Below are 22372 nucleotides of genomic sequence, written 5' to 3'. Positions count from 1 at the left end.
TCTATAAATTAAGGATTATAAAGCATAGACCACTTAGTGGCCTAAGCTTAATGACGTTATATACGTAATAATACGTTTTAGAAGACTTTTTCTTCTCCTCACTTCCTCAGGTTAGATTTAGAACTTACAGAATATAACAACACTTCAACATTCTTCTATATCACTCTCTATACGTTATTCTATTGAAAATAATGCTTACTTATGCTTAAATTTATCAAATTCTATTATAATATACGCCAGCCTATTATATTATACTATATAGGCGCCTTCTAAGCCCCTCTAGCTACTTATATACCTATTCTAACACTTTTTTATCGTTTTTAAGGATAACTTAGGTTTCCTTAGGTACCTAGACTTTATAGTCTAGTCTTCTACTAAGAGTATCTACTCTTTTATTTTCTTTACCTTTTTAGTAGATAATTTTAAAATTAAATTCTAAGAGGAATTTAGACTATTTAATCTATTATTTATTAAGTTCCTTTAATATTATAAAATAGGTAAGATTCTTATAGTTAGTATAGACCTTAACTTTATACTTTATTCCTAATAGTTAGGGTCTCTATTCCTTAAATACTTTAATAATTACTATAAGTTCTTTATTATAAATTTAGTAGTTAAGTTCTAGGCTATATAGCTTATATAAGAAGAAGGTATATAGATATAGCTATCCTTTATTATCTTATTAGCCTAGTTATCCTCCTATAGTATAGTTTAAGGAGTTAGTCTTAACTTTAAATAGTTTCTTAAGATTAAGTATAATAAGTATAAGTTCTAATATAACTTATTACTTAATCTTATTAAAGGCTTATTCTTACTCTTCTTCCTATTACTAGGGAACTTCTTTCTTTAAGAGCCTAGTAAGAGGGTTATTCTTATTAGAGTATCCTTTAAGGAATTATTAGTAGTAGTTTATATATCTAATAAAGGATTATATATCCTTAATATTCTAAGGTATTAGCTAGTCTTATACTATTATAATTTTATCTTTTGATATTTTGAGGATTCTAGGGGCTATTATAAAGCCTAGGAATTTAACTTCTTAGGTATAGAATTTGCTCTTTTTTGGTTCTATTAGGAGTTTAGCTTCTTAGAGTTTCTATAGCACTTAATATATATACTTCTTATAGTCTTTTAGTGTCTTTAAGAAGATTAAGATGTTATTAAGATAAACTATAATAAATATATCTAGGTATTCTTATAAGATATAATTAATTATTATCTAGAATATTATAGGTATATTAATAAGTCTAAAGGGTATTACTAAGTACTTATAATATCCTTAGTATATTTAAAATACTATTTTCTATTCTTTACTTAATTTTATATATATTAGGTTATAGACTCCTTTTAAGTTAAGTACTATAAACTACTAGGCTCTATATAATAGATCTTAGAGTTTTAAGATAAGTAGTAGTAGGTAGTAGTTCTTAATTATAATGTTATTAAGTTTTTAGTAGTTAATATAGAGTTATAGTTTACTATTTTTCTTAGGTATAAATAGGATTAGATATCCTACTAGTAATATAGAGGGTCTAATATATCCCTTCTATAGGTTTTCTTCTAGATAAGCGTTAAGTACTTCTATTTCTTTCTAATTAAGCCTATAGATTACTTCTAATTTTAGCTCCTTCCCTTCTTTTAAGGGGATCTTATAGTTATAGTTACTATATTTTAGTAGTCCTATTTTAAGTTCTTTAGTAAATAGCTTCTAGTATTACTAGTATTCTTTTAGGATAGATAGAAGTTAATCTTCTTTATTAATATCTATTACTAATAACGTCCTAATACTTATATCTTTAACCTTTAGGTATATAATAAATCTCTTTACTTTAGGAGTCTTATAATATTTATTTAAGGTACCTCTTTTAGGCTGCTACTTAGTAACTAAATCCTAGTCTTAATAGAGTTAGCCTGTTCTCTAATCTATCTATAGGTTGCTATTATATAACTATAGTCTTCTAAGGATGATATTATATTTATCTCCTATCTCTATAATATTAAAGTTTAGTTGCTCATTCTAGCTATAGATCTATATAGGGAGGTGTGCTGTCTCTACTATAATGCGTCCTCTACTATACTAGACTTATTCTCCTTTAATAGTGCTAAGTTTATAGTAGTCTTCTTCTGCTTTTTATTGCTATATTATCTTTTATTTATTTACTATCTATAGTGATATAAAGTTTCCTTATGCTCTACTATCTATTATAGTAGTAGCTAATCTTCTATTAAGCTATATTTATAGTTATATATGCTTATATTATTAGTTCTTATGCGCTATTACGCTATATAGAGACCTTGTTTTATTTACCTATTATTATCCCTTATCTTTAGTAGGCGATCCTAGTTTTTTGACTAGTCGCTATAGTGCGTAATAGTCTTCCCTTTACGTTATGCCTTCTCATCTTTAGACTCTTCTTTAGAACTAGTATTATTAATATTAGGTTTACGCCTATAAATAGCTACTATCTAAGTATATTATTAGGTAACGTTATAAGAGTCTTCTAAGTTATAGGGGACTTTATTATTTTAGTCTTTAATAGCCTATCTATTAATTTCTTATCTTATATAAGGGTCTATCTTATCCTATAAGACCTCATTTAGTTGTTAGAAGTCTATTAGTCTAGTAACTTTTATAACTAAGGTTATTCTTTTAATATCCTCTATTTTAAGGAGGCTATTAAGCTATTTTTATGCTTTATATTTAAGCTTACTATTGCTTTAGTATCCTATAGTAATAGTCTACTAAGTTAGCTACTTAGGGTATTATCCTATTTACTCTTTATAGTCTTTATATATTTTATAATTATTATTAAAGTAGGTAGTCTAGCTTAGTTATTTATAGGGGGTTACTTTAATAGTAATACTAGCTTATTACTTTTCTAGTATTAGTTAGAAGCGCTCTCTCTTAGGTACCTAGTATTTATAGGCTAAATGCCTAAGTTTATTATAGTTATAGTACTTCTTATCCTTCTTTTAGCTATTACTTTTCTTATTATTATTTTACTAGGCTGCGCTAAGGTCTATAGGTCTGCTATAGTAACTATATATAGTAGTATATTGAGGTGCTCTAGGGTTAAGCTAGTTATTATTATTATTATTCCTAGGCTACTATTAGTATTTTCTAGTAGTATTTATAGGTTAGTATTATTTACCCCTTTCTTTATAGCGCTTATAGAGTTAGTTATTAATCTTAATAGTAAGCTTAGTATACTAGAGGAAGTTATTAAGTCTATTAACCTTAATAATTTTGTCTTTAACTTTATCCTTAACGTTATTATAGAATATAAAGATCTTTCCTTTATTAGTAAGGTTTAGCTAGGTATAGATTTATTAGAATTCTATAGTATAGTCTTTAGTAGACTTAGTTTACTTAAGGTAAAATAAGTCTTATTTAGCTTATTATTTCTTATTAGGGTCTTAAAATAGAGACTTTAGAGTAGACTTAAAGCCCTAAAAGCTACTAAAGATATCTCTAACTTTAATAGAATAATAGTTAAGTATCTCTTTATTGAGATATTCTTTAAGAAAGGGTTTAAACTACTAGAGGGCTTATCCCTTAAGAAAGGTAGATATATAAATAACTTTCTTAGTTCTATTCTTAAAGTTACTATAATAGAAATTCTAATAGTTTTTAACTTAGATGAGGAATCCCTTAAGGTATCCTAGGGATCTATTAAATAGGTTAAGAGAGTTAAGTTAGAGCTTCTTTTATCCCTCTATAATAGGAGTAGTAATAATATTATTAGTAGCTTAGAGAGTGCTAACTTTAGACTAAAGCGCGCTATTATTCTTATTCTTATCCTTAAGCTGAGTATTAAGTTAGTAGATAATATCCTAAAGTTCCTTTATATTATTTTTAAGCTTAATAGTCTCCTAAAAGCCTTACTAGATATAGTTAGTATCGTTATAGGTAAGAGTAACTATATTATTATTATTAGCGTCTTATATCTCAGCCTTACCTAGTTTCTAGGCTAAGCTGCTAGCTAGCTGCTTGCCTAGGCTGTTGGGGTTATTAGAGGAACCTAGGGTAGGCAACTTAATAGAGGTGTGAGAAGATATCTTATCTAGGTACTATTTAGTAGTTCTTAAAGGGTAACTTACTAAATAGGAGTAATTAAAGTATTATAGCTAGCTAACTAATAGTAGGTTTATATTAGTAGTAAGTTAGGGATTAAGAACTATAAATAGTAAATAGTTATTCTATAGGCTTAATTAAGTAATTATAGGTCTTTAAAGGGCTTAGTAATTAGTTAAGGCCTTAATAAGAGTTATAGAGTAATTATTACTTAGGTATAGCTAAAAGTATTAGTAAGGGTAATTATAAAGTTAATTACTAAAGAGCTATAGAAGTCTAATCTTAACTAGACTTAAGTCTATCCTATATATAAGTCCTAAATAGTCCCTTTACCCCTAGGACTAATATCTCACTATTAGTCCTATAAGATGGACTGCCCTTAGAACGTTAGTCCTAACTCTAGTCCTATCCTAGGACCGCTTATTAAAAGTTAGTCCCTCTTATTATTACGTGACCTATACTATAGTTCTTCTATTTCTAAGGGAACCCCGCGTGTTCCTATGATCCTATATATAAGGTGCTGTCCTAACCGCCTAGTATCTTAGTGGGGCGTTCTTAGTTATACCTAATGGGTCGTAATAGAATACTAGTTTATAAGAGACTATTCCTTTTACTATTAAGATTATATTATAAACTTTATCTTTTTATTTATTTAAAATATTATTTTATATCCTTTATTTTATATTAGCCCTTATTATTATTATCCTTAGTATAATCTTAAGCCTTAACCCTCTTTAGTCCCTTAATACCTTTAAGAATAATATCCCCTTTTATTTAAACTATATTAATAATATTCTTTTTATATATTATATTAATAAGAATATTATGATAGATATTATCTTTTTAAAGGAATAAATAATTTAGTAATAATATATAGGTTATATAACGCTATAATAGAATTTAAATTTACTTATAGCTTAAATAGTAACTAAAATAAAGTATAAGCTATTATTAATCCTTAATATATTATAACGTAATAAGCTATATAATAATATAGGGCTTAGCCTACTTAATATCTTAATAATAGTAGGATAGTATATAGAGGTGCTAGTTAAGATCTAAATATATTAGATATAAGGTTAGTAGTTTTAGATATACTAAGTATAATTAGGCTTAAATTAATCCTTATTATAAAATAATAGCGCTAATATAGGAAAGGTAATATATAGAAATGCGGGTCACCTAATATAAGGCGCCTAAAAGGGGATTTCTTTAAGATGAGTCCGCAAAGATCTTTGTATTTATGTATCTATAGAAATCTTGAGAGAAGAATCGGGAATCTTCAAGACCACATGTTCCACTCAAAGTTCTTGTTCACAAAATAGTTGCTTTGAATTAAACGCGTCTTCAGGTTGGGTTGCAATATGTGCAACTGCTACGATTTTGTTCCGTTTGATCCATGCTTGTCAAGTCTCCTCTTGTATCTCAGCCATCTCAAGCATCCACGTCAATCCACAACCTTTGAATCTCCTTCTAGACACTCATCAGATAGGTGCTTATCTTCTTGTCTTTCAGCCCCAGAATGAGAAGATCCGACGTTTGATCGTACCGAACACGCCCTCAGGATGTCCCGAGTCGGCACCAGCCGGGTCCCCAACTTCGACCTCCGCTGTGCGAGTCACCTCCTTCACAGCCTCCGCTTTCTTGAACTTCTGGCGGAGCATCTTGTTCTCTTCCCACAGGTCCTTGTAATTATCCTTCAGACGCTCTATCGTAGACGCCAGCTCCTCGTAGTCAAGCTCGCGTTCAACAACACCGATGAGATCGACATTGTTGGCACTGTTTTGGGGAGGAGTCGGCGAATTCGAGACGTTTTCGTCCTCGCTAAGATATCCCGTAGCGGAGAGCGCAGTCTGGGATCCTTCGTCTCTCATACTTGACGAGGTCGATTCGAAATACCGAGCCTTTTTCATGGGTAGTTCTTCGGTGGCTTCAACTGGCGTAAATGCTCTCTTGGCCGTGGTTTTCTTGGCATCCTCTATTTCCAGCGTCAGATCACAGCTCGTAGCGTAAATAAGCATACTCACCATTTCCCTCGTCGACATGTGGACCACTGATAGCTTGCGAGAGCCTCAACCACACGGAGGCCTCGATCCATCTGTCGAGACTGGCCAAGAAAGGCCGAAATCCCTTTGGAATGTTCCGGGGTCGTCTTCCTCTGAGTCCCCCAACCTTTTGCCCACGCATCTTCAAATGCAGCTCTCTGGCTCCCACGATAGTCATCATGACGGCTCCGCGGTCAGCTTGTGTCGCGCCTGCGGTCCATTCCTTTCTGCGATCCCTGGCCTGCAACCGCTCTGCCGCCTTCTGCAGGACATCGTCCCATTCGCCCGTTCCCTTGGTCTCCTCAAGGACCTCGACGGCCGCTTTGAGCCAGCGCGAAGCATACGTGGCGAGCTGAATTAGGTGCTTGGGGGATTCGGGCGAAGGTCCGAAGAACATTTGCCAACCGACCTGGTTTTGGCGGGACACTGGCTCGCCTGCTCGTCCTGGGAAGCGGAGGCCTGGAAGACGGCGAAGATCTGGGTGGCTAGCGTACCAAACTGGATGTCTTTCAGGGTCTTTGATTGTTTTCTCGAACATACCAGCTTCGTCGTTCATGTTTGTGTCTTCGATAAGGCTGGCTTCTTCGATTATTTTGGCATGTTCGATCATGGTAGGTTGTTCGATTATATCAGCTTGGTCAGCCATGTTGGCTAGTTCGACCATATTAGCTTGTTCGTTCATGTTTGCTCCAAAACTAACCTTCGGTTTTTGGCCCCACGTCGAGAAATGGGACATTTATGCTGTTGATCGCGATGTATCTCCGAAAGGGTATTCAGCTATGATTCACACTGAATCTAGTTACTGTCAGAATACGTCCACATTGCGAAATAAATGGCACAACCGTGGAGTTCTCACAGAGGCGACGTGGTCTCCGCCGAAAAGATTCTACCGCAGCCCATTCGCGTCGTTCTAGTTGTCCATAGGCTCGCGATATTCAACTCGAATGTAACTCGAATGTGAGTGCAAAGCTTTCCAGGTACCCAAGGGTTGTTGGAAAACTTTGCGTCTCTCCAGCTGATTTCTGGGTTCACTTTCTTCCGGAAGGCACACCGTACAAGGAAAGGGAGGTAGGCAACACGGCATCAAGAGGAAGGTACCTTAGGCCACGCCGTGCCTTCCACTCCCAAACAGTAATGATGTCATCGTGCGAGGCTTCGTAATTTGGTAGGTCGGGTCGTAGAAATGCTGAAATCCTCTTGGATTTGGTTTGATTCTCCCATGCACCAAGATCTCATCGCTTGTTGCCCCAGGCACCGCAAGGTGTATCTGAGAGGCAAATGTGGCAAAACAAAAGCCAACGGTCGAGGCCATTATTGGTGACCACCCCTAATAGAAGTCTAAAAGAACAAACCCCCGCCAATTTTCGATAGAGTCAAACTGTACCTCAGCATGTTTTGTTTGCTTCCCAATTGATTTGCATTGGGCAGCCTGAGGCTGAACCAGCTAAGACCAACCGACGTTTTTCCATCAATTAGACGACTCGATAATGTATTGAAGATTACTCCGACAGTCTCGTTCTTGTACCTCTCTCAGTCTACTCAAGTACCTGCGAGGAAAGAGAGTACCTGAGAAGCGGGCGTCGGAGGAAAGTGCAGGGCTTCTCTCTCCTTCCACCATGCCCAGTCGGCACCTCCCTAGATCGGGTGGTTCCTCCTAGGTAGAGAAGGCAACAGCCACAATGGCAAGCACACCCAACTCTAGGCGGTGTACATTGGTTCGGAGAGAATGGTCTTGATGGCTCACTCTGAGCTCTTCCTTCCAAAATGGGGCTTGTGTAGATGACAGATTTCTGAGTTCTTTCACAGTCTATCGGAGCACCAAGACTCAAGACCTAAAGGGTGATCTTCAACGTAACCTGATGCCCGTAAATTCACAATTCCATCCATTTTAGAGTTCTTCAGCCGGCCGGTATCTTATCTGAGCCACAGAACGGCTACCATCGTCGCCACCCTCTGTACCTTCTAAGCCAGTAAGGGCCCCAAGGCCAACGCATCTCCGTCAAAGCGAGCTGCTATTAGATCTGAAGATATCAATTTAATCAATTGTTCGATGCCTTGTTTTGGTATGAATAGTACAGCCTCGCACCGTTCAAGATCACCACACAGGCCGAATGACTTTCCGATATGAGGCTGGAGCACACTATTATTTATTTGACATGAGTCTGATTGGACTTCCTCATGAGGCACCAGAGCTTTTTAGGAGGTGGACAGCTCGTGTGACTTCGTGGAATCACACTGCACCTTGAGGGTTAGGAGGTAATTACATTTAAATGGAGGCTCCCCCCAACTTCTAGTCTTCCTTTCTTCCCCAGAACCCACGGTACATATGGTTTCCAGCTTTGGTCGACTGTAACGCCTCACGCTAAGTGTTTTTCTCGTAATCATCGTTTCGTTTCCGTTTCTTACGAGCGTTCTTTTACCCTTTTCCTTTCCTCGAGACCGCAAGTCCTTCGCTCCGGCGGTTTATCCACTGTCCCGTGAACCCCATCGTCATCCTCGTCATTTCGATACTTCACTTCGCATAACCGACATGGACGCTCCGGCACATTTCCTCGAAGACTACCCGATGGCAGACGGAGCCAACCAGCGATGCTCCTATTTGATTCAAATGCAAGGGAACGTCGCGAAATGCAAGATTTCCTGGATGAGAGACACCATTAAAGTGGTTTCAGGGGATTGCCTGCCTTGCCCCGATGAGCACCGTGCCCAGTATGCTCAGGACCTGGAGAACACAATCATCCTCGGTGGATGCCCGCTCTTCATTTTCAAGGATTGCCCACGCTGCAAGGTCCGTTCGGTAATGGCCCAGGCTATCGACCTCGGCTGCGACAAATCGGCCAAGATTCTAGCTTGCTTGCTAACGAAGTTCTCGGCCTGCAATCTCGACGCAGCTCAGCTTCTCGATGATCCGATTCTGTCCATCTTGCATGACGAGAGGTCTATCGACCTCCCAGAAAACAGACTGAGCATGACTGCTGCATGCAAGCTGGTATGTCTCATGGAGGCGGCCACAGGAGGTCGCGGACGGCACCCCTTTAACGTGGGCACCTGGGTATGCGAAATTCTCTCCAATGCGGCTACAATTCCAGGGTCCATACTAGGATTTTTGGGTCTTTTGGAGATCACAATTCAACTTTTTTATGGCGAGAAGGCGGCCCAGCACCGCAAAATCGAGAGCAGGCTTGTCTGGGGCGCCATTCTCCAAATCTTATGGCAACACCCCCGCGTCGCCAAGGGCACAATGGGCTCTGTTGTCCTGATGACTGAGAAGCTTCTGCATATAGAGCGACAGCTCCTCGATGAGGAACGCAAGGCTGCGAAATACGGTATGAATCAAGTGCCTTCATTCAGCCGTATCCAGTTCGAAATACAGGATCAGTCAGGACGTACGGAGATCACGGACCTTTTGAGATTTTGCGAATGGCAGCCACAACGGATTCCATTACTAGCCGACCTCCAACCAACTGACGATATCGACGTTGAGATCAGAGAGTTATGGACACCAGAAACCCCATTGGACCGTGTGTCATGCGGAGCATTCCGTGAAGCAGTTGTGGGGCACTTGAAGGATGAACTTACGAACCCAGTCTCTGGTCAAAACGACAAAGATGTCAGCAAGACATCTGCTGCGACGGATCTCGATGTTCAAGGAGAGTGACATCTTCGTAACCCGGGCACTTGACCCGAGCACTTTCGTTACAGATGTTGTCTGGGACTCGGAAAGTTTGTATTATTTGCATCAGAGAGCGCTTTTGGACAGGAATACTTGGACAACGTGTTGGGCACATGGTTAGTTTTACATTTGGAGTCAACATTGCGTACAGGGCGCAGGGGCAAGAGTATCTTGGCCGCTTTCGCCCAGTCTACTGGATGGCTCTTCCCATAAATTATTCATTACCATTACCGGAGGCTTATTGTTCATTGTCACTAACGTGCTCACTAAATTGACCCAACGTTCTGAAAGTCCTAATTCCAGCGACGATACTGCCCGAAATAATTTCTGCCGCTCAACACATCATGCTCATCGGGAGCACCTTGAGTTTTGAGGACAACGAATAGTTCGAATAACGACGAGGAGAACGAGCACATCGATGAATGCGAGGCTGAGGGTAACGATGTGGATGGCGACGAAGATAGTGACGAGGATGACGACGAGGACGACGGTCACGCCTTGACCTACGTCGCGTCGTCCCTCCAATCGATTTCTGCTCAATTCTAGGCCGCACTTCGAGATCCTATCTTGACTAACACTCCGTGCATGCCGGTCGAACTGCCTTCTCAGTTTGCATTTTACCATGCGTTCCTCCAGCGCTTGCTGTTGATCAAAGGAATGCAGTCATGCCAATTCCCGAGTTCTGCCGGCTTTTGCCGAGACCAATATCCACCTGGCGGCGCGGCGACGGCGGTTGTGGGGCCGGGCGGATGTGGACCGGGTGGTGGCACGGGCCTTGAACCAGGATCGCCCTCAAACCACACCGTCCCAATCTCGGAATACCGAACTCACACCCCTCCTCCTCCTCGCAACAGGGATCTGAGCCAGGGGAGCCCACACCTCCCATTTACCTTATTAGAGCCCATTGCCTCTTGTCACCATCTCAGCCAGACACTCTCATCATCTTCCAAACTTTACATACACTTGCAACAGTCGCCAGTCCTCATCATGGCATATGATCGCGACGAATTCGTCCGTCTTTTGACAGACTATTACAACTTCTGTAACCGCACTTTCTGGAATGCCACTATCGCGCAGGCCCCCGCTGGTGGCTGGCCTTCGGTCAACCAGGAGACCTTGGCCAACCTCAAGAGAAACGACACGGTTATCGACCTCCTTCGCCACATTCCCTACGTCGAGTACGCCGAGAACGACCTCATCCATACACCTCTCATCATGAAAAACACCCCAGTCATCGACTACCGCCGCGAGGACATCCAGCAGAAGATCCGCGAGGGCGAGATCGAAGGTATCGCTGCGCCTTTCACTGGGCGAGACCCCGCGATCCCGCCTTCGTGCGCCGGCATCGCTATCTGCAGGGGCAGGAGCGGTTACCAAGTCATCCTGGACACCGACGACGGCTACATCTACTGGGGCGACCCGGAAGGACAGCATGATGAGCCCGCGCCCGAGCTGAACAGCACCTTGAGACGGTTCGAGGGCGATGAGGCCAACGAGTGGCGCGCCGGTTTCAATGTGTACGAGCCTGCCGAGTTCTTCACGATCTGCAAGGAGCGATTCCGGGAGATGAACTGGATCGGGCTTGGTTCGTGGGACATGTCCGTGATGAGGCAGAACATGAACTGGGAATATGAGTCGGAACCCGATTCTGATTCTGATCCTGAGGATGATTTCAGCCATAACAAGCTGGCTAGGAAGATGAAGAAGGCGGGCTGGCCTGGTGACGGAGAAGGTCGGAACTGGGACCGTCCCAAGTTTGAGAGACTGATGGAACAGGGCAATGACGAGGAAGACTAGCATGCACTAGAATCAGACACTTCACTTGATCAAGATGCATTGGGGATAGGATCATAGTATTTGACATTATTTCGGCTTTACAGCCTTGGTAGAATGGTAATTACGAGACCGTTTCCGATCTTATTAGTGTACTTGGCTCCTTGTCGCACCATCCGTGTCTGTACTTCACCATTTTTGAGGTTCATTCCCTCGTTCAAACGCCGACACAGGCGTACGCGTTGGCCCAGAGCTTGGTGCAGTCGCTGCCGATGGACGGGTTCCACGTGGTCATCTGCTTAACGGTGATACCCACGCGCTTGGCGACAACATCGCAAGTGTCGCCCGACTTGACGAACTCAAACTTCTTGCAGTTGGCAACGAGGCTTCCCTGGGTGGGCTGGGGCGTCTGGATGCCGTTGCCCGGGTTGGTCGGGGTCGGGGTGAAGCCGACAACGTGGACGCAGGCGTAGACGCTGCCCCAGAGGTTGGAGCAGCCGCTGTTGAGGGTGTTCCACTGGGCGAACTGGGCGACGCTGATGCCGTTTGCGCTGGCGATCTTGGCGCACGAGTCGCCGTCGCCGACGAGGTGGAACTTGTCACAGTTGCTGGCAATGCCAGGCTGCGTGGGCTGAGGGGTCTGGATGCCGTTGCCGGCCTTGGTAGTTGTGGTCGTCTGAGGCACGGTCGGGGAGCCGCCGATGATGCCGATGCAGGCGTAGGTGTCGAGCCAGAGGTTGGTGCAGCCGCTGTTCAGTCCGTTCCAGGAGACGACATCGGCGTTGCGGATGTTGTTCTGCTTGGCGATCGAGGCGCAAGAGTCACCGCTCTTGACCATGTAGAACTTGTTGCAGTTGCTGACGATGCCGGTGTGAACGGGCTCAGGGGTTTGGACACCATTGCCGGCCTTGGTGGTGGTCGTCGTCTGAGGGACGGTCGGAGAGCCGCCGACGAGACCAACACAGGCGTAAGTGTCAAGCCAAAGATTAGTACATCCGCTGTTCAAGCCGTTCCAGGAAACAACGTCGGCGGTGCGGATGCTGTTCTTCTTGGCAATGGAAGCACAGGAATCGCCATCCGCAACCATGTAGAACTTGTTGCAGTTGCTGACAATACCGTTATGAACAGGCTCGGGAGTCTGAACGCCGTTGCTGGGAGCAGTGGTGGTCTTGACCGGAGCGGAGGTCGTGGAGGGGTTTCCACCGATTAGACCAACACAGGCATAAGTGTCGCCCCAGAGGTTGGTGCATCCGCTGTTGAGGCCGTTGAACGAGGCGAACTGGGCCACGGTGAGACCATACTTCTGAGCAATAGCAGAGCACGAGTCACCAGACTCAACAAAGTGAAATTTGTTGCAGTTCTTGACCAAGCCACCCTGAACCGGATCGGGGGTCTCAACTCCGTTGCCAGCAGAGGTGGTGGTCGTGATGACCGGGGCCTTTGTGGTGGTAGGAGGAGCAGTGGTGACGACGGCCTTGCTGGTAGTAGAGGCGACGGTGGTAGTAGTCGTCTCCTCCTCCTCGGGAGGGGGTGTGGGTTCGTTGTAAGCCTCAACGCAGTAGCTGTTGCCGGACTTGAGACCAGAGCAGTCTGAGCCAACGGAAGGGTTCTGTGAGGATTGATGTTAGTTGTAATCAGTCTCTACTAGGCGGCAGTCAACACGTACCCAGCGACGGAAAGCCTTCATGTCAATCCAGTTAAAGTCGAGAACCTCTTGACAAGTCTGAGATCCGTCATAGTCAGCCCACCACGAGCAGTAAGAGGTGGTGTCGGAGGCGTGCGGCAGGTTGGGCTCCGCGCCATCTCTGGCATGGAGAGGAAGTGCGGCAGCAGAAGTCAGGCCGAAGAATTGTGCCACGATGGCGGCGGCAGCCAGTTGTCTGATAGCAGAAACCGTCATGTTGGTAATGAAAGAGTGACTGAAGAGCAGGAGATAACTAGGGGAGACGAGCTCAGAACAAGGGAGTACCCAGAACAAGGATGGATCTGCACTTGATGATCTGCAAGTCTGGATGATCACTCGGGATATCTGGCCCTTTTATCTGTCAACGAGACAAGACAGTTTTTCATACTTTGGTAAAAGCCTCATCGTAAACCAAAAGGTATATCGTGTAGTTCGATGCCTGAGCCGCGGCTCGGTCGCTTTCGGAGCCTACTTCTCTTTGCCCGCCCGAACCGTCATCTCGTACCACGGAGACTACTAACTCTGGCTTACTCGAAGTTTGAAGGAAGCGGGACGCGCCGCGACGCCGCTACTCTAACGGCAGGGGGTCGGGGTTTACCTGATCAGCACGCTGCTTGATCCAGGGCAACTCGGACTCATCGGAGGTCTAGATGGCAAAAGCTGAAAATCCGGTCCACATCGCGTGAAAAGTTGAAGGGATTTCTGCTGTGCCTTAGCTGTGAATGGATACCTACTCGTACCTAGTCTAGTTAAAGTTAAGTTAAACTCCTTGCTGACGCTCTGGATCCTTACGTTCCCACTGTTTACCCCTGATCGTGAAATGCGCCGAGGCGGGCGGGCCGATCTTGGCATGCGTAAGATTACCTCAAAGTACCTTGCAATGCCTGTCTTATGATTCTAGTTAATCTAACCGACTCCTCTCCGTAAGGCTGGCAATGAGTGCTGCCTTGAGCTTCCGACGGAACCAATCAGGTTTTTGACCGGATCGATCGTGAACAAGGGGATGAAGAAAAGTGGTGGCGTGACTTTAGTATGTGAAAATCTTTGAACGTGCATATGCGCGAATTGTTTCTTCTGTTCTACATCATTACTGCATCCGCCGTCAGCGAAATGAGAGACTAATGTAAGGTACCAACACATTAAGTTCCGTCTCCGATGTTCCTGTTCTCAGCCTAGAATGGACCCCTGAATGTTCGATTTTCTCGTCTGCCTTGCATAATTCTTCGCCTTAAACCTCCTAAGTTCGGACAAATCCTGAAAGCGAGACTACTACGTACAATGATGTGCCTCCGGCTTAACACTTCTTCCTAGCAGGCATCCTCAATGTGTCCAGACCTCGCTGCAGGGACATGACAGCCATGCCCTCTCCAAAATCCCGCTTGGAAAGATGGCTCAGCCCTCTGAGATCCCTCTTGGAGGTGGAAGAAACCGAGCCGCTGTTGATGTCCCTTGCAATGGCTACAATCTCGTCGCGCATGGCCCCTCTCTTGGTCTTCTGGACAGACTCGATCGTGGCTTGAGAGTCAAACTCATCGAACTGGCCGCCGAGGAAAGAGATGGTCTGCGTCTTGGATGTCCCCAGTCTCTTGCTCGAGAGACGGCCATTGACAAACGTGACCATGTCGTCCGCCTGAGCTCTGCGCCGGCTGTAGTGGGCATACTCCATGGCCGTCGTGATCTTTCCCAGTCGGCTGGGCTCTGCCGTCTCCCGAAGCACCGTCATTCTGTCAACCAGACGCTCAATGACAGTGGGATGTCCCGGTCTCGCATCGTCGTCTTCGTCGCGCCAGAGACCTCCGAGAAGCTTCTTGGCGTCGTAAACAAGATCGTCTCTTTCTCCCCATCCCTCGATCTCACCGATGTCCGGATTCATCATGTCCGAAATACGGCCACTGACACCGGTGAGAGTCTTCAGACGGTCGATGTGAAGGACAAATTCTTCAAAGTTGCAGTCTTTGCAAGCCTTGGCGATCTTGCAGTCGGATCCGCTCTGGTCATAGTCGGAGCGGTACATGTCGAAAAACATGAGAATCTCGTAGGCATTGAGTTCGGCCAAGAGAGGCAACGGGGCCAAGGCCAGGAGTAGGAAGGTTGGAAGCCTCATGTTGTCGGTGTTGTGGTCCCAGAAACCAGAATGAAGCAGCCGGTCTTCGAGGTTGTCTGTGGCTCAGAGAAGGCGGGTTGAACAGGTCTGAATGGAGAAGAGGTGAAGATGTGGGAGCCAGGAGATGCTCTGGACAAGACGAGTATCGAGGGCCAAAGACTCATCTTAGACCCATCTGCACAGTTCGGCCCTGGTGTCACGGCAAAGAAAAGCACCTCACATGATCATGCTGCTGCTAACTTGATCGGAGTTCAATCCGCCGAAGAGGAAATTACTTTGGAACTTCGGACTGAGAGCATGCATGAAACCCACGCCCTTCGCCGGCTTGTCCCGCGCGGAATCAGCTAATTCAAAATGTCTCCGAACTGTCCAGGCCACTCAATTTTCAGGTCATCATGCTCCTAGAGCCTTTGTCAGCCTAGAAGCTGATAAGATGCCTCGGGATATTTTCTCTCTGCCTAGCATGATGTGGGGCCGCGTGGCGCACGGCGGTCCCCGGGAGCCTCCCGTCAGCTTAATTGATACCTTACTTTAACATCCAAGCAAGCGAGCCTCTCCTCTGTGCAGCGTTCCTTGCAGCGCGTTCGCACTTTATTCACTAGTGCTTACTTTACTATGGATATCACGAAGGATCAGGTTAGTGTTCTCAAAACCCACAACTCTGGATCCATAAGTTGCCCGAAAAGACCCTTGACAAGCCGGGATACCAACTCAAGTTAAGCTTGTCCGTTGGGGGCCGGAAACAGCATTCCAGACCCTAAACCTTGATCTTGGCATGATCCTTCGGCTCACACTTCGGTCTCGTGGTTCTCAGAGGGTGAATTAAGGCGAATTCTGGCCAGGAACTTCGGTATCCTAATGCACCAACAACCATTCTCGGACCACCAATCGTAAAGTCGACTCCGTAGTCTCAATCGACAGCTTAGCGCCAGGCGTCTAGAATCATTGTCTGATTGCGGCTGTATTTCGTGAACATGGACCCACGGACAGGGCTATCGATTTCGGACTCGGTCCGATCATCAGCGTCAATTCTGCGTCTGAAGTCCAGCTCGTGAGATTGCCTTTGGAAATCGAGCCCCTGTGTACGGCCGCGGCCGCGGCCGCCTATGCCTCGGGGAGTCTTCAACTGCTACTATGGAAATGAGAAATATTGTTTATCTACCTTGCCCGTCCCTCATTCATCAGTCACGAAGACAACCATAGCATGATACAGTCGTTCGTTCGTTCTACCAGTCATTCATTCATTCACTCATTGACTTATCCATCTATGTCCTAAATACATTAATTCTCCCTTCTGTATGGTGACACCGTCACCATCTACGCCTCTCTTTTAAGGATGTGGCGGCACTCGTTTTCGGCCGCCATTGGCCTGCTGTGCCTTGCCAGCAACGTCTTGGCAAAGAATGAGGCCAGTCCTATCAACCCGTGCCCTGTTCGATGCAGCATTTCCGGACCGAACCCTCTCAACTGGACCTACCTCCATGGCACTGCGGCACTGAAGCGCTGCGAGCAACCCATGCTTTTCGATACCATGCTGGAGACCAGCATCGTTGACTTCAACAAACACATTACCTTCCGGGCCTGTACGGCATCCGAAGAGTCCACGGTCAAGACCGAGGACTATAAGCCTATTCCCTTCACTTTCGGGACCCCCGATGCTGAGAAAGATGAGGAGCTCCCGGCCCCGACCGAGGACTCCGAGCCTGTTTCTACTCCCTCCGCCTCTGCAGCCTCCGAGAAGCGCTCCGTGAGCACCATCAAGTCAACATGCGCCTCGGACATGCACAAGACCTCCAATCAGACGAGCGCCTTCTATCACGAATGGGTTCCCGACGACAGTAGCAGAGTTGATGGCAGCATCAATGACACCGCTTTGGCCCTCAGGACCCTCCAGGAGCATCTAGACGCTGCGGACAACTGCCAGTCGGCCATCATGTTCGCTAAGGTCCGCGAGTCCATCTCAGGCCTCTTTGTCGGCTCTGCGGTGGACAAGAAGAGCGCCGTGCCCTTCGTCGAGAAGCTCGCTAGCAAGGTCCAGACCAGGGAGTTCTACGAAGCCGGCCGCTTTTCTGTCTCGAACTGTCAGACAGTCCGGCCCTCGGTCTGGAGAGTGGGTATTATTGCCGACCTCCAAGGCAACATGACCGCTGTTCAGGAAGCTCTGGCTGACTGGAAAGATGCCAAGTGCGCCAGGAGCCCGGACCTCACCGTAGAGTGGGTCGACAGAGAGATTGAGCTCTGGTCTGTCAAGAGTTCCCTCAACGGGACGGCATTGAACGGAACAGATGGAACCAGTAACTCGACCGCCATCTCAGGACGCGGAGTCCTACATTCACTTCACCGCCGGGCTGAGTGCCGCGCTGAGAGAGTCGAGTCTGGCGATGATTGCGGAGCCCTGGCCAAGCGCTGCGGTATCAGCGCCACGCAGTTCAACAAGTACAACAGTGATGTGAAGAATCTCTGCAGTACACTCAAACCCAAGCAGCATGTTTGCTGTTCTGAAGGCGACCTTCCAGACTGTAAGCTGATAAATTCCACCATCCTACCCATGCCAGTCGTAAAGACGCTAACCACTGAAAATTATAGTCCGACCGAAGCCTGATGCCGATGGAGTTTGCTATTCCGTCGATGTCGATAAGGGTTTGGGATGTTGGGACTATGCCGACGCGAACTACCTCACAACAACCGACATTGAGAATTTCAACAAGAACACCTGGGGTTTCGCCGGCTGCAAGAACCTTCAACCAGGACAGAAGATTTGCTTGTCCAAGGGCGAACCTCCCATGCCTAACCCCATCTCCAACGCACTTTGCGGTCCTCAAAAGCCCGACGGAGAGCCCCGCGGCAACAAGAACCTCACAGACATGAATCCATGCCCTCTCAATGTCTGCTGCAATGTCTGGGGTCAGTGTGGTATGGACTCCGACTTCTGCACGGAGGCTCCTGCCGACACCGGCGCGCCGGGTACCTCCCAGCCCGGCAAGAACGGCTGCATCTCCAACTGCGGCATGGAAATCACCAATAACGACAAGGGTCCTGCTAGCTTCTCACATATCGCCTACTTTGAGGCTTGGAACAAGAACCGCCCCTGTCTGCACATGGACGTCTCCAGCGTGGACACCAAGAAGTACACCCACATCCATTTCTCCTTCCCCGATGTTACTCCAGGAGACTTCAAGATCGACACAAGCAAGCTACAAGATCAGTTCGATCTGCTGAAGAAGGTGAGTGGGATCAAGAGAATCGTGTCTTTGGGCGGCTGGGCCTTCTCTGCTGAGGGCGACACCGTTCACATTCTCCGCGACGCTGTTCTGCCGGCCAATCGTGCCACCTTCGCGGCGAACGTTGTTCAGTTCGTGAACGACCATGATCTCGATGGCATCGACTTCGATTGGGAATACCCCTCCGCTCCGGACATTCCCGACATTGATCCAAGCTCCAACCCCAACGAAGGCAACGACTATCTCGAGTTTCTGAAGATGGTCAAGCGCCGTCTAGGGAATAAGTCTGTCTCGATTGCGTCGCCCGCTTCCTACTGGTATCTCAAGCAATTCCCTATCAAGGAAATCGGCAAGGTTGTTGACTACATCGTCTACATGTCCTACGATCTTCACGGACAGTGGGATCACGGAAACAAGTGGTCGAGTCCCGGATGCGAGGGCGGTAACTGTCTTCGTTCTCACGTCAATCTCACCGAGACCAAGACCTCTCTTGCCATGATCACCAAGGCCGGCGTCCCTTCGAACAAAGTGTTCGTGGGTATTGCGAGTTACGGGCGCAGCTTCCACATGTCTGAAGCTGGATGCACAGGACCTGAGTGCACCTTCACCGGTTCCAGGACCGAGTCGGACGCCATGCCAGGTCTTTGCACCGACACCTCGGGTTACATCTCGTCGGCCGAGATCCGTGAGATCCTTTGGAACAAGGACATTCTTGACGCGAGAGACTGGCACGATAAGGAATCTGACTCGGACATCGTCGTATACAAGGAGAACGAGTGGGTGGCCTGGATGAACGATGACACCAAGAAGTCGCGTATCGACATGTACAAGGGCCTCAACTTTGGCGGTGTCTCAGACTGGGCCGTCGATCTCGACAAGGACTACGGCGACAGCGGCATCGGCAACGGCGACAGTGACGACTCCAACCTCTCGGGTGGTAAGAACTGCCCCCTGAGCAAGACATACAACGACCTCGAGGAGCTTTCCAAAGACGATAGCGTGTCTGACGACTGCAAACCCGTTCTCGCCATCAACATCCTCGAGAAGATGCTTGACAAGTCCTTGGCCAACTACGATGACGTCGATAACGGATACGACAAGAATTTTGCTGCCTATCGCCGTGTCATGAAGGACTCCGCTAAGCAGGCCATGGCCAAATTCACCAGCTGGCATGATGGCAAGTACAGGGACTACTTTGATTGCGACATCAAGGCAGACGGAACTCATACCGAGAACTGGTCGGGTCCCTGTTCCGAGATGAAGAGCCACATTGCGGTTGTCGGGATGAACATCATCAAGCTCACGCTGAGGGACGAAGACGGCTTCTGGAACGCTGTCGAGGAAGAGACCGGCTGCATCGAAGATTGGATCGAGTTCGATTCTCTCAAGATCAACACGGACCCGAACGAGATTGCACAGAACTGCCCGCCTCCCGTCGGCATGACCCCGCAACCTTGCACGCCATCGTTGATCCTCTCAGTGGAGGGCTATCCCAAGCTGAAGTCCGACTTTGACATTCCGGATCCCAAGGACATCATCAAGGACGTCAAGACCAACCTCGACGAGATCCGCACCAGTATCTCATCCCGGTTCTTCGACGTGGTCGCGGGTATCTGGGACGGCGGCAACGGCGACGTGCTCCAGGTGCTGTCGGTCCCCATCTTCCTCATGGCGCAGGCCATCCAGTCCATGGAAGACGCGAAGGCGAAGGGTGGCGAGATCATCAAGGAAGAGAAAGAGGCATTGATCTTGAACATCATCTCGGCTCTGCTATTCTTCATCCCCTTCGTCGGAGAGTTCGCCGCCATGGCAGCCGGCGCGGCGACCGTCGCCCGTATGATTGCCATCGGAGGATTGGTCGGCAACACGGCCTTTAGTATTTCTGAAATTGCTGGCGATCCGTCTAACGCTGGAATGGCCATCATGGCACTGTTGAGTGCTGGTCGCGTCCGCAAGCCGAGGGACTTCATCGACCTCGGTTCCGCCAGGAGAGCGCAGACCAAAGCTGGCGTCAGTAAGATGGGACCAACCTTCAAGAAACACGACGACTCGTTGCAGAAGGTTCTCGGAAACTGCCGCAAGGAGGGGGACAAGAACGACGACAAGGAGCCCAACGCGTGCAAGTTCAAGAGGGATCTGCCCCAGTCCGACCTGGTCATTCGAGATGTTGTGCGCGAGAACCACATGGCCTGGGTCGGCAAGAGAGCCGCCAATAACAATAACAAGGGCAATTGTCCCACGACCGAACATGAGACGACAACGACCAAGATCGAAACCGTCATGACCACCCCAGACGTCACCTGCAAGAAGGAATGGACTCAGGCCTGCTACCACTACAGCTCAGTCATGAGCGTCCACAGCAACACCCCCGACATGGTCCGATGGACGTGCTGGGCAACCGCAGAGACCGGAAAGGACGGGTTGGCAACGGATCGTTGGGGCTACTGGCCGCGACAGACCCGCGCCAACTTCAAGATGCCCGCAAAGGCGCAGCACCATTGGGATTGGGGAGAAGAGTGGACAGAGCACGACGACTGCGAAAGAGACGAGTTCCCTCCCCGCCATTGGTGGGGAGCCATAAACACGGGCAAGAAGAACAAGAAGGGCGAGATCAGGTTCAAGGCGATCGAGGGCCAACTCGTGCGACTTATTCCCGCGAAGCAGAACGGAGGAGCCGGTTCGATGTGGAAGCAGTTCTGCGAGATCAACGATGGGTACAAGCAGAAACTCCCCGGCCTGGAGGAGATCAACGAGAAGCACGTCACCACCGACAAGGTCAGCAAGGTCAACCAGCAGATCAAGGGAGGAACGACCACTTACACCACCAGCCTGAAGGTCACCATCCCCAACGCCGTCTTCGAGATCAACCACTGGGAGCAGGCGCCGGCCAAGGACGACGGCCTGTGGGACAATCCGTGCTGGCCAAGCATGCTGCGCCCCGACGACCCGGGTTACGCCCTCCTCACCAACGACGACTGGTACGTTAGGAACCCGAACGCGCAACAGTACACGGCGGCCTACCACAACGAGCCGCCCAAAGCCTTGACTCAGGGCAAGACGAAGAAGCGAGCGCAGGGCAATCGGCCGATCATTGCAGTCCGCACGCTCCACAGCCCGGACGCCATCTACGCCGATGACCTCCCGAAGACGTGCGCGGAGCCTGGGCTTTATGACGACTGCGGTGTTGAGCGGGATGTCTTGAGAGAGAGGGAGGTATATGTCGACGAGGATGGGGAGGAGTACATGGAGTTGCTCCCGGAGGACGAGTATGACATCGACTTCTCGGCGCTGGAGCAGATGCCCACGCCATCCGTGCCGCGGACGGCTGAGGCGGTTGCCACGGCGTATGTGAAGTACGAGGAGGAGGTTGAATATGCCACGCCGGGATCTGCTATTGCAGCGGATATGCCCAAGCCAACAAATGGTCTGTTGTGAGCGGAGAAGGGAAGATAGTTGTGGTCTTCAAAAAGATGTATGAGGCTGCAGAGACATGTCTGCACAGATGGACCGACGTCCAAGATATTTTCATAGGTATACTTTATTTTCAATGCACATATTAGCCATGTTCATGAATATCGCTGCCAATTTTTCTCTTGCTGCCGGTGGAAGGTGCTTGGCTGCCGTCCAAGACTTGTGTTGGTGGCCTTCGGCCACCATCATGACAGAGTGCACGCTGTGCGAAGTCTATAAAACGCGTACAATAAGAACTAGCCCGTCCGCAATTGTTGCTTTTGACCAGGCACTTGGAGAAGAAGCTTTCCAGAGCGACCGATGCGGTACCTATGCGAAGGCAAGGT

General features: G+C 47.3%; 6 protein-coding genes across 6 annotated transcripts; 3 read left to right on the top strand and 3 right to left on the bottom strand.

Annotated features, from left to right (window-relative positions):
* Positions 1 to 5586: 5586 nt before the first annotated feature.
* Positions 5587 to 6730, bottom strand: CkaCkLH20_06603 (uncharacterized protein; the record flags this gene model as incomplete). The annotated part of the gene is made up of 3 exons (XM_038889320.1): positions 5587 to 6053; positions 6103 to 6597; positions 6661 to 6730. 3 exons carry the CDS (start codon positions 6728 to 6730, stop codon positions 5587 to 5589), a joined length of 1032 nt encoding a protein of 343 aa, XP_038745618.1.
* Positions 6731 to 8650: 1920 nt separating this feature from the next.
* On the top strand, positions 8651 to 9778 carry CkaCkLH20_06602 (uncharacterized protein; the record flags this gene model as incomplete). The annotated part of the gene is made up of 1 exon (XM_038889319.1): positions 8651 to 9778. One exon carries the CDS (start codon positions 8651 to 8653, stop codon positions 9776 to 9778), a length of 1128 nt encoding a protein of 375 aa, XP_038745617.1.
* A 1002-nt stretch (positions 9779 to 10780) lies between these two features.
* CkaCkLH20_06601 (uncharacterized protein) lies at positions 10781 to 11590 on the top strand (the record flags this gene model as incomplete). The annotated part of the gene is made up of 1 exon (XM_038889318.1): positions 10781 to 11590. The coding sequence occupies one exon, from the start codon at positions 10781 to 10783 to the stop codon at positions 11588 to 11590; it is 810 nt and encodes a 269-aa protein (XP_038745616.1).
* A 193-nt stretch (positions 11591 to 11783) lies between these two features.
* Positions 11784 to 13466, bottom strand: CkaCkLH20_06600 (uncharacterized protein; the record flags this gene model as incomplete). Its single annotated transcript, XM_038889317.1, has 2 exons — positions 11784 to 13175; positions 13233 to 13466. The coding sequence occupies 2 exons, from the start codon at positions 13464 to 13466 to the stop codon at positions 11784 to 11786; spliced, it is 1626 nt and encodes a 541-aa protein (XP_038745615.1).
* A 1078-nt stretch (positions 13467 to 14544) lies between these two features.
* On the bottom strand, positions 14545 to 15354 carry CkaCkLH20_06599 (uncharacterized protein; the record flags this gene model as incomplete). Its single annotated transcript, XM_038889316.1, has 1 exon — positions 14545 to 15354. One exon carries the CDS (start codon positions 15352 to 15354, stop codon positions 14545 to 14547), a length of 810 nt encoding a protein of 269 aa, XP_038745614.1.
* A 1336-nt stretch (positions 15355 to 16690) lies between these two features.
* CkaCkLH20_06598 (chitinase) lies at positions 16691 to 22010 on the top strand (the record flags this gene model as incomplete). The annotated part of the gene is made up of 2 exons (XM_038889315.1): positions 16691 to 17873; positions 17941 to 22010. The coding sequence occupies 2 exons, from the start codon at positions 16691 to 16693 to the stop codon at positions 22008 to 22010; spliced, it is 5253 nt and encodes a 1750-aa protein (XP_038745613.1).
* Between the last annotated feature and the right edge of the window lie 362 nt (positions 22011 to 22372).

Source organism: Colletotrichum karsti (genome assembly GCF_011947395.1).
Source record: "Colletotrichum karsti strain CkLH20 chromosome Unknown Scaffold19, whole genome shotgun sequence".
NCBI lineage: Eukaryota > Fungi > Ascomycota > Sordariomycetes > Glomerellales > Glomerellaceae > Colletotrichum > Colletotrichum karsti.
Note: the sequence above shows the minus strand (reverse complement) of the source record. Positions and strands in the feature narration are given on the sequence as shown.